The 12396-nt window shown below is 41.4% G+C and overlaps 1 protein-coding gene across 1 annotated transcript in view; it reads right to left on the minus strand.

The window, feature by feature from the left end:
• CA3 (carbonic anhydrase 3) overlaps positions 1-6148 on the minus strand; it is an 11841-nt gene extending 5693 nt beyond the window's left edge. Inside the window, exons 1-4 of the mRNA XM_007956184.2 lie at positions 6115-6148; positions 5160-5357; positions 2910-3028; positions 742-834 (exon numbers count right to left, since the gene is read on the minus strand). Of these exons, the coding sequence (XP_007954375.1) occupies positions 742-834; positions 2910-3028; positions 5160-5357; positions 6115-6148 (444 nt within the window). The remainder of the gene's footprint in view (positions 1-741; positions 835-2909; positions 3029-5159; positions 5358-6114) is intronic.
• Between the last annotated feature and the right edge of the window lie 6248 nt (positions 6149-12396).

A 12396-nucleotide genomic window follows, 5' to 3' on the forward strand; every position in this document is an offset into this window, starting at 1 on the left:
CAGTGTCCATCCCTCCATGCACTCCTGCCCCCTGAGCTGTCTCCCTGTGCATAAGCAGCCCTTCTTTCTCCCATGATCATTCTCTCCAAGGAATGTATCTACCTCAGGTAAATGTTCAACTCATATGCCTGTCTATTGCTTGGCTAGAAGCCACAGGCATGGATTCAATTCCAGACCTGAAGGGCAGCTAGGGGCCATAGTCTCAGTGGTTCCACCAGGCTCTACCGGACCAGCAAACCTGGTCCCCCCCCCTTTTTTTTCCAAATGATTTTGAGTTTTGTTCCACATTGTTCTCCCTCTCTATCTAGGATCTCCTACATAGATCCTCTTCCAAGTGGTTGACAGTAGTAGCCAGGCACCATCTAGTTCTTCTGGTCTCATAGTCGTATAGGCTGCGGACCACATGGCGTACCAGTCGCTAGGACTAATTGTTTCCATGAATTTTTGGTTTTCTTCATTCTTCTTGGCTCTGGATGAGGAGAGACCCATCATTGCATCTAGGTGGCAGCTTGCAAGCTTTTAAGATCCCAGTTGCTACTCGCCACAGTAGAAGGTAGAACAATGTTCTGTGTAGTATGTTATGCCAATTGAGCTTGATGTCCTCTGCGACTATGGTCCTGAGCCCACAGGTTCAACTACCCGGTCCCTCTGGGTAGCTGGCTGTGACCAAGCCGTGACTACAACCTTGCCCAATAAAGAGCTAACTTTTGAAAGAGAAAGTATGATCAACGTTTATCTTACCTTCAGAAAAATGCCAACCACAGCTATTCCATCTGGCTGCTTCAGAGCTGCCCCAAAAGTATTATACTTTGGGTTCCAGTGAACCAAATGCAGCTGGAACCACAGAATGCAAGTTATGAGGAAAATGCACCAAAGAAAGGATAAGTTTAAAATTATCCACAATAAACCCAATGATTGTACAGTCTAAGGTTTCTGAACACTCATAAAAGTAGATAAAATTTTAAATATTCACAAGTGTTATTTTGGTGAAATATTTAATAGTTCAAATCAAAATATATAGATATGATAAATAGATATATAACATAATGAATAATTTATAAAAACTACTTTTTGTTATGCCTATTCAAAATAGTTATTTTAGTTTTGTATCATATTACTTCTTTTTCTAAGTCAAATAGTGAAGCATAGAGCTATAAATAGGAAGCTGCTAACATCCTGAGGTTACAATTAATAGGAATATTAAGGAGGAAAACTATGGGGGAATATTCTTGGGCACTTCCATATATCTATGTCCTTTTATATGTCGGTGGCAACCTTATATTGATTTAGAACATGGGCACTAGTTGTATTAAGAAGCTCTGGTAGTGCAGTTAGCTGTTCAAACCCACTAGTCACTCAGCAGAAGGAAGACGGGGCAATCTACTTCTGTAGAGATACCACCTCAGAAACCCAATGGGGGTTGCCATGGGTTGGAATTGACTCAATGGCAGTGGGTAGTTGTATTAGGCCAACCTCATGCATTGAGTTATACAAAGTGGAAAGAAAATACAATAGTTCACAACAGTTAAAGCATTCAAGATAAAAAATATTAAATGATCCAACAAATGATCCAACAGGCAAAGGTGGCCCCATCTGCAAGAAATACACTAAACTCTCCCCATTTGTGGGGGAGAATATCTAGAAGGTGTTTTCAATAACGAAGTCATCCTGCCTTTGGTGCTTTTCGTTAGTTGTGTAGAAATGGAAAGATCACAGTGAAGCACTTAGGTCTAGAGTTTACTTTAAACCAACAATTAACCTGCCCAATGATTCTGCTGGAGGAGGCTTGGTGGTGCAGCAGTTAAGTACTCGACTGCTAAATGGAAGGTCGGCAATTCAAACCCATCAGCCACTCTGTGGGAGAGAGATGTGGCTGTTGGCTTCTGTAAAAATTAAAGTCTTAGGAAACCCTACAAGAACATTCTACTCCGTCACATAGGGTTGCTATGAGTCGACTCCAGAGCACTGGGTTTAATGATTCTGCTGAAAGAGCATCCACACATGGTTCCAGGTTCCTGTGGCAGCGCCATTCATCTGCCCCTATGTTTGTGAGAGCCTCCCCTTGGAAAACCTGGGGTAAAAGGAAACCTTCTTCACAGCCAGGGCATCTCCTTACAATGCCCCCGTTAGAGGCTGGCTTTGTAAAGACAGCGTGCTGATGGCTTGATCTGCACTACAAATTACACTTTTTTTTTAATGAGTTAATCAATAGTAGTGTTTGCTCCCAAGGGACTCTGAAGTCAATCTGCATAAGGTAGAACAGTAGGTCTAGCATTTATCAGCCATGTGACTTTGCTATGTAACTTTTCTGTGCCTCAACTTTCTCATCTGTAACCTATCATACGGTTGCTGGGAGGATTAAATGAGTTAAGTTAACATGTAAGCATTTGAGAAGTGTCAGCTATCCTTATCTTTGCAGTTCCATTCAGGACTCTGCCGTTTTCTATTAAGCTGCTATCCAGTTTCTTAATATAGCTTTGGAAGTCTTCATACATGATGCTAACTCACACTTTCTTAACTGTCTAACCTACAATGTTTGGCATGTCAGCTTATGCTAAAACTAAACCAGTTAGTTGACCAGTTGCCACAGATTCAATTCCGACTCATGGCAACTCCATGTGTATCAAAATAGAATTGTGTCATAGCGTTTCCAATGGCTGATTTTCAGAACTAGATCACCAGATCTTTCTTCCAAGGCACGTGTTGGGGAAGTCAAACTGCCAGCCTTTTGGTTAGCAGCCAAGCACATTAACTGACTGCACCATCCAGAGACTCCATGCTCAAACTACTCCAGTTCTTTCCACAAGCACAGGCTTGAGGGGGAAGCAGTGAGTGCTGTTTTGCTGCTGTAGAGGTTATTTTTCAGCTTTTAGTTTTCATTGTGTGCGATTCACAGCAGTTCTGCCTACCTCCGCTGCATACTTGACTCCATCCACGGTGTGCTCAGAGCCATGATCATCAGAGGACCCCCAGTGAAGATGAAACTGGCGAAGCCGATAGGGTCCAGAGAGAGGGCCGCCTCTCAGCACTGTGATTCAGAGAAGCCAGGTCAACAGAGAATTCATGAATTTTCTTACAGAGCCCTCCTTTCAACAAGTGCTCTTACAGCCAACGTTTGATGGGCAAATGCAGTCAGTCTGCTGGATGGGTGGTGCTGTTCCCAAGCACCCTGATCTCCTCACAAAATGAAGTCTCGGGATATGTCACTAAATGATTTTTTTTTCTGTCTTTGTTGTTTTGTTTGATTGTGTTATTATTTTTCAACTGTCAGTTTAACATTTATGAATATAAAATTAAAATAACAGAAGGACACTAAGCATACAACAAAGAGCAGGTCACTACTAATGTGGTACAATGGGAAGGACATGTGACAGTTGAGAGCCAGCCAAATCAATTTTGGCTCCGTTCCTTGCTAGTTGTGTGATCTGAGGCAAGTTGCTACACTTCTCTGAACCTGTTTCGCATCTCTAAGAGGGTGATAATAATGCCAACCTTTCAGAGCTGCTGTGAGGATTAAATAGGATTAAGCACCTTCAAGTCCCCATCAGTGTCCAGCACAGCAGTCACGGAGCAAATGTGAACTCATTCTCTATGTCTTGCTTCCAACTACACTTTTCTTTAAGACTACGGGCAATCATTTTAATCCAAGCGCAGTTTAGACTGTGTCTGCTCAAATGAGATGAAATGTAGGCAGCTAAACTAGATCATTTTTGATAGCACCAATTTGGGTTTGTTATAAAATACTTCAGCCCACCCTTAGTTTCAATTCATTCAGCCTGTGAAATAATTTAGAAGTTCAAATATCTTCCCAAGAACACTAGGAAACTATGCAGAAACCCTAAAATTGAGATTTAACTATATAAACTAGATTGAAATAGAATTCAGAGGGTAGCTGTTCTAGAAAGGATTGGCACAGTGACACTATAGTGCAGATCTGAACAGTAGTCCTTGGTCTGTATGAGCTCAGTCACACAGACATGAGGAATCTTGATTCACAGTATTTTTCTTACCCAACCATTAGGCACAGTTATTTTCTGGACATACGAGTCTCGTTTCTTAGGATAAATCATATGAAACTGACAATATTCGACCTTTTTTTTTTTTTTTTGGTCTACAAAAATGGCATTTTCATGTGGTTTGACCTAATAGATATTGTTTAATTTTGTTCTTTTCCCTCCACATGGAGCTTAATGCAAACAGGGCAAGGAAGGGAAAGAAATAGAAAGCAAAATAAGCCCACTGTTTAAAGAAAAGAGAAATTTCTATCATAGTCCTTACTTTGAACTTCCCAGTAGGTAGGAATTATGCCTCTATTACTCTTCACTACATCATTAATAACATTCACTCATGTACATCAATAATTATAATCATTTTAACTTTATCAAATAGGGTTGGTGAATATAAGAAATTGTATGTTATATTAAGCATATTAAAGAAAGAGCCTTATTTCATTTATAGTGAAATACAACATTTCTATTTCTAGCTTTCTATTATTTCACTATTTTGCTTCATGGTGCAGGTAAAATGCAAGTTTGGGGTTTTCTGAAACACATAATGTTCCAGTTTTAGAAACACAGATACTACTCAAGAAGAAATTGTCAGATACTTGAACATTAATCAGATGAACCCTGCAATATTTGAGAGAAAACTGTGGTTGAAGCATGGAAGTAAAGTCCTGACTCATACAATGGCCCCTATTATCTCCTCTGGATTGGCACCCTCCCAGGTTAGGGGAAGAAAGTGCCCATTTCATTTCTTTGCTATGTTCCTTGCTTTGTAAAGTGGATTCTGCTATACTTGAAAGAGGGAGCCTTGCTCTCCAGACCCTGGAAAGAAGCAAGAGCCCTCAGCAGGAGGCCATCAGAACACTGAGGAATATTCATTCAGATTCATCGCCATCACTGCCTGACCCATGTTCTCTCTCAGGAATGCATTGTCAACTTTTTGCTTGGGCATTGGGCCATTCTATGGCAGCAAATTGCCCAAGATTGGAAGGTGAGACTTTCCTCTCAGTACATAAATATAATTCACAACTAAAACAAAGTCCAATATCATCTCCATTTCAGAGATGAACTGCCCCATCCCTGTGTCATACATCACATTTTCCCTATAGGTACGCTGGAAGTGTCCATGTGATTCTACCAAATTGTCATACTTACTTGACCTGTCATAAGAATCATCAAATACCACCCTGCAGGTCTTCCCATTGTTCAGAATGGTCTTGGCAGAGCCGGGGTCATAGGTTGTTGACCATGGCTTCAGAGAAGGGTCGTGCCTGATGTCTTTGGTATGCAGCTCAATGGGCGACTGGTTGTCCCCCTTGGCAATCGGGTAAAGTTCATGCCAGTGGTCAGGCCCTAGGAAGTAAAGTTGAGGGGATTTATTTATTTGGTAGCATTACCCAATGCCACTTTCTAATCAACTAAACCACAGTGATTGCAAAGATGTCTTTGGTTTCAGATTGGACAATACAGGCTTAACCTTTAAGACCTGTTCATAGCTGTGTTAGTAGTTTACCTAGAGACTCTATTTAACTTGATGTATTCCCTCTGTCTAGCTCAGGAATATAACCTCAAAGGCTTATTTTCTAAATGGACTTCACTTTTTTTTTTTTTTTTAAACCAATGCCACTGCCATATAGCTGGAATAAAACAACATGGACCACATATATTTGAGCATCCCTTTGTGGTTTTCAATGCACATTCATGCTCATCTCATAGAGAGTTAAAGCAGGATTTCTTACACCAACTCCAGGCTCACAGAGGGTGAGTTCCTTGTCCAGTTGTCATAGAAAATGAGTGACCTTCAGAACTGGAAATCAGGTTGTCTGACTTCCCAATCAGAAGCAATGTGGTCTTGGGCAAGTTACCAAACCTCTCTGGGCATGAGTTTCATTCACTGGACTTAAGAATAGGTAGAACTAGGTGAGATGAAGGTTAAAGGGCCTGCCTGTACTTGCCAAGTACAGGTTAAGAGAGGAAGGTGGAGATGGCAAGGCCATCCACTTGTAAGCCTACGTTTGCCACCTTACTCCGCAGAGTTGCCGACTACGTATGATGCCAAGGGGCTCCGCTGGCACCCGCTCGGCCCCGGATCGCAGCTGCCTGCACTCACCGTTGTGGCTGGCGTAGCCCCACTCCTTGGCCATGGTTGTCCTTGTCGACGCTGGACGTCTCTTGCCCTCTCCGCTCGGCGTCGTGCAGAGTCCGCGCGAGGCGGTGCCTTTTATATAGGTTCCCCCCAGCACACTGCATGGCCTTATTAGGTCAGCGAGGGTGGGGCGGGGGGCTAAACTGGATTGGGGTGGTATTTGGGAGGCGGGATGGGGGAAGCCAATGAATTCCAAGAGCTGGACAGCTGTCAGGGCGCGCGGGTGGGGGTGGAGGTGGGCGGAGGGGCCCTTCCCCTCGCCTCCTCCTCACTGTCTCCCTGAAACCGTGGCTCCTGGCATTTGTAAATCTCTCCCTTCCGTCTCCTAAAGCTGCAGAGCTTTCTGGTGGACTCCGACGTGCAAAAATGCGGGCGGCTTTCGCCTCATCCTCGCTCCCTCCTCCAGACATTCTTTTCTGGGGGGTGGGTTGTCGTAGCGGTGCTTAGCCAGGAACTAAAATCTGCAGTCCGGCGGCGCTTGCAGCTACACTTAGAAGTTGCTTTTAGCGAAGGCTGGCGCTGTGGCTGCGGTCTCTGGAGGCGTCTGCGAGTTTATTTCGCTCCAGCGATCCGGTTACGGTGGCTGGAAAGAATACGCCTGACCCGTATTTGACTCTCCTGCAGGCAACTTGTACAATCCCAGGAGCAAAGGATGGGAAGAAAAGGGTAGGGAGGGCAGGTATTCTAACTCCGTCATCCTTAAAGAAATTGACAGTGCCGTGTGTCCTGGAACCTCACCAGGCGGCATTTCCCAACCTAGCGGCTCCTTTGGTGTCTGGGATGACGAGGGCTGGGTTTTGGAGAAGGCCCGGAATCCGGGAGAGGACTGGTTCCCTGTCTAACGCCCAGAGGGAGCCTGGGACTGAGCTATCATACTCCGTGAACTAAACCTCTGCGCAAGGAAAATCAAGAATATTCTGATGTGTTAGAAGATCATGAACATAAAGTGAGTCCTATTCTTTGTACACATGATCTCACTCGGGAAGACACAATGAGAGGTTGAAAGAAAAAGGGAAAAAAGTGCCCAGAATTGGTTTTTTGTTGTTGTTTTCTCCCTCCGCCAAGTTGTTTTATGATACTATGAAGGCACGAAGAAGGAAATTAGAATTGTCATAACCAGTGTGTACATGGCAAAGATATATTTTTAAATGCCTGTTATGATTCACATTGAAAACGTTAAAAACTAAAAAAACGAAACAAACAAAACAAAAAACAAACAAACAAAAAATACCTCACTGCCATGGAGATATATTTTAAGATTTCCTCTTTGTATTAAGTCAGTAATAATATAAAAAGGTTTTTTTTTTTTTAAATAAACAAAAGCAAAAAAAAAGATAAAACTAATTTCAGTGCTATCTTGAGCAAGGTTGCAATATACATATCCTTCATTACTTTGATTTTATTGGTGATAGTATTTTGTGTTTGGGGATTACAAAACTTGAAAAGGAAATCTCTCATCATGGTAAAGATAGCTCATCCTTCAGGCATGTGGGATGACTGACCACACTCATAACCTGGACGCCAGGGCAGTCACTCCCCAGGGTATTTTTGTGACGAGGGATTATTCGATCCACACAATAGCAGTGTGGAATCAGGAACTGAACCAGTTTGGAAAATACAAGCGAAAACACATCAAAACAAATGCCCTTTAGGTCTAAGCTCACATGTGTCACCACTGTTTAATCAAGAAATCTGTATAGTAGGGATGCCTCAACCCATTTTATACTTTCCTGTCATGGTATCATACTGCTCTCTGGGGTTCATGGGGATGTTTTCTATCTTTTATTAAGTGTTTTGCTATTTGGGTGAGTAAACCATGATCTTGTACCCAATCCGTTCAATTGTTACAATCTCTAGATTTCGGTATATGTGGTTAGAAGACTGGAAACTAAATTTCATGTTATTTTATATAGGAGTAATACAGATAAAGCCTTTAATAAAATAATTATACCAAGCAAAGTCAACAATCCAGGAATTCATCATACTCTTACTGTTTATGTATAAAAATAAGAGCAAACCCATTACCATCAATTCTGACTCATGTCCACCATATAGGACAGAGTAGAACTGCCCCATAGGGTTTCCAAGGCTGTAATCTATGCAGAAGGAGACAGCCACATCTTTGTCCTGTGGAGCAGACCACTGACCTTTTGGTTGGCAGCTGAGTGCTTAACCACTGTGCCACCATGGATGCTTCTGTTTATGTACAGAAGGAGTAAGAAAAGGGGGGCGCTGTTTGTCATTAATTAAATAATTGCACTATGATGCATAATTTTGAATAAAAACTGGGTAGAATTTATCACCGAAAAAAACAAACTCACTGCAGTCGAGTCTGTTGGACTCATACTGACCCCTCCTTGGGTTTCTGAGGCGGTATCTCTACGGAAGTAGATTGCCCAATCTTCTTTCTGAGGAGTGGCTGGTGTGTTTGAACTGCCAGCCTTCTGGTTAGTAGTCAAATAATATCTTTAGGTGTGTTGCTTTGAAAAATTATTATTACTATTATTTTCATCGCAGCACTGTTTTTTTTTTTTTTTTATTGTGATTTGGGTGAAGATTTACAGAGCAAATTCACTTTCCATACAGCAGTTCACATACACTTTGTCTCATGACATTGACCACAGTTTACCACAATGCAACAGCTCCCATCCCACTTCCTCCCCATAGTTACCTCTTCCCTGTGTCCATCCCTCCATGCACTCCTGCCCCTTGAGCTGTCTCCCTGTGCATAGGCAGCCCTTCTTTCCCCCATGATTGTTCTCTCCAAGGAGTGTATCTACCTGAGGTAAATGTTCAACTCATATGCCTGTCTTTTGTTTGGCTGGAAAGCACAGGTGTGGGTTCAATTCCAGACCTGAAGGGCTGCTAGGGGCCATAGTCTCAGTGGTTCCACCAGGCTCTATTGGACCGCAAACCTGGTACCCCCCCCCCTTTTTTTTTTCCTCCAAATGATTTTGAGTTTTGTTCCACATTGTTCTCCCTCTCTATCAAGGATCTCCTACATAGATCCCCTTCCAAGTGGATGACAGTGGTAGCCGGGCACCATCTAGTTCTTCTGGTCTCATAGTTGTATAGGCTGCAGATCGGATGGTATACCAGTCTCTAGGACTAATTATTTCCATGAATTTTGGTTTTCTTCATACTTCTTTGCTCTGGACCAGGAGAGACCCATCGTTGCATCTAGATGGCAACTTGCTATCTTTTAAGATCCCAGTTGCTACTCACCAAAGTAGGAGGTGGAACAATATTTTGTATAGTATGTTATGCCAATTGAGCTTGATGTCCCCTGCAACTATGCTCCCAAGCCCACAGGTTCAACTACTCGGTCCCTCTGGGTAGCTGGCTGTGACCAAGCAGTGACCACAACCTTGCCCTTCTCAGCTCTACTATACACCTGGGATTCTGATCATTCACATAAACTTATAGGTCCATTGTCTGCCAACCCTATACATGTTCTTCGATACACTCCCCATTTCATAGACATACCTAATAGTTCAGCCTGTCCACCCATCTATCCACCCATATAACCATGTTTGCCTTCACTGACAATGCAATACTGTATGTGCAAAAGGGTTTATCTTTGTTGTCTCTACTTCCCATGTACCTCTCTATGTCTTTCTCTTCCTCAATGCTGCCATATTGGTCAAAAAATGATTATTTTTTATTGTTCTTTCTTACAAAACCAATTGGAATTTCAAGACAATTGATATCAATTCATGTAATTTTAGACCACAGTGTATTTTTCAGGCAACTCAAATTAATCATTGCATCATTAATTGGTTTACTTTAGCAAGTTTGTCTATAAATCTTCAATTTTTCTGTCAACAGAGCAAAGAAATCATGCTAAATTATATCCAAAATCTTAAGATTTCTGGAGTTGGCTTTAAAAAATAAATTCTTAGGTGTACACTGAGATAAATAATGCCAGAACAAGAATTAGGAATGATTAATTACAATTAATTTCTTGGAATTTTTCAGCACTCCTCCCATCACCATTATTGGAAAGTCGATGTATGGGGCAATTTGTAGGCTTTTTTCTCTCAAAAAACTGAGTGTGTATACACACACTCATGAGTACAGAGAAAGCAGAAAAATCAAGGGAAAATTTAAGGTGAATAAATATTACTCTATGGAGCACAAATTTGAATCTGAAAGTTTCCAACTGAGTAATATGTCAAAATTATAAACTTGAAAAATTTAAAGTAATAAAGTTTAAAATATTTTTACTTATGATTTGGCATTTCATTTTGCAAGTTAGAGGCCATATAACTAATTCAAATTTCCTGCAAGTTGAAATATTTGATGACTCTAGTACAGCACAAAAAGGAGTGAGGAAATGCCTACTTATTCACCTCTAAAATCAAAGCAAAAATTAGAATTTGAAGTAATTGCATAATTTTGCTTAAAAAATTTAAATGTTATAAGGGTATGCATTTTCTAATATATTTTTTATTTTCATAGAACAAATTCTGAAATAGAAAAGTGAAAATAAATTGCTAATAAAAATTACAAATATAATCTGAGTAACTGTCACGAACCACATAACTTTTCCACTTTCCCAAAAAATTTAGTCAGGAAGCCACATTAATCATATTCTATAGGAATGTGGTAAGCCCAGATCCTGAGTTTGTCACCACTGACAGCTGGGCCATTTGGATAGGATCTTAAAATTTGGCTCGTGGTCTTGGCAAATTTGTAGCAGAACAGCCGGAGGCCTTGTCCCAAATGGTGTCACTCATTAAAATGTATGCATCTGAGATAGTCACTTTATTTGGGAGTAAGAGGATGAATCCAAGATGAGAATTCCCCCACCCCACCCCACTCTACCCCCACCTCCTACCCCCCCACCCCCTGCCAAATCTATGCAGTGAGATATGACCATCCAGGTTCATAAATTCAAGCAATATTCTTCTAAATACAAATTCTTCTTTTAGCATACAGTAAAAACATCTTAAATAGAAGGCAAAACAATTAATCTAAGCTTTATGTTGTCTATCGTAATATCAAGATCTCTAGTAGTATAGTGGTTAAAGCATTGGGCTGCTAACTGCAAGGTCAGCAGTTCTAACCCACCAGCTGCTCTGCAAGAGACAGATAAGGCAGTCTTGCTTTCATAAAGATTTACAACTTTGGAAGCCCTATGGGGCAGTTCTACTCTGTCCTATAGGGTCACTATGAGTTAGAATTGAGTTGATGGCAGTGGATTAGGTTTGTTTTTTGGTTCCTAGGATCAAATTCGTTTTTTTCAAGTCTAGTTTTAAATAACTTAATGATAGTATTTGCTTATAGAATTAACAAGTGGAATTTTGTTTTGCTCTGTTGTGATATTTGAGAAGCATCTAAGTAGCCTTTTGCCTAAATTTCTCTTTGGCCTCAGGTACCTCATCTGTGAAAGGGAGAGAATAATGCCTGCCTTACAGGGTTTTCATGAGACTTATATGAGATAATATATGCAGAGCACTTAGCACAGTGTAGGACAGTATGATTGGCACTCAGCAAAGTTAGTGCCCTTCTTTGACGTTGTTCATTGTATCTAATTTCTCTCTGAGCAATCATCTACCCTAAATAATCTTTGTTCCTTGTTGGTCATAAACAGTGCTTTCAGTGCATGTCTAAAGGTATAGACATTAACTCACAGGCACCACTTAGATGAAGGACACATTCTGCCTGTCTAAGATAAAATTAATATCCATAGCATTCATCCCTTCTTTCAACTGCTTTGAGTTGCCCAACCTCATCACCAGGAGCTCTGGTGGTATAGTGCCTAACGCATTTGACTACTAACCAAAATGCTGGTGGTTCAAAACCACCGGTCACTCCTCAGAAGGAAGGTTGGGCAATCTACTTCCGTAGTGGTTGCTGTTGTTATGTGCTGTGGAGTAGGACCCGACTCATAGCGACCCCTCCTTGGGTTTCCGAGGTGATATCACTACAGAAGTAGATTGCCCAACCTTCCTTCCAAGGGGTGGCTGGTGGGTATGAACCGCCAGCCTTCTGGTTAGCAGTCAAGTGCCTTAGGCACTATGCTACCTCAGAAACCCAAGGAGGGGTCGCTGTGAGTTGGATCTGACTCCACAACAGTGTGTGTGTGCGTGAACCTCCTCACCAGTTGATTCTTTCTACAGTAGGAGTCAAAGTTAAACTTTATTTAAAATCACATATGAACAGTTATGCAAGAGAAGCATTAATCTCTAAGACCAAAATTAATTGACACTCATAGCACTACAATAGAAACTAAATTTCTGT

This window comes from Orycteropus afer, unplaced genomic scaffold (assembly GCF_000298275.1).
Source record: "Orycteropus afer afer isolate SDZICR_OR568_19922 unplaced genomic scaffold, OryAfe1.0 scaffold00580, whole genome shotgun sequence".
NCBI classification, from domain to species: domain Eukaryota; kingdom Metazoa; phylum Chordata; class Mammalia; order Tubulidentata; family Orycteropodidae; genus Orycteropus; species Orycteropus afer.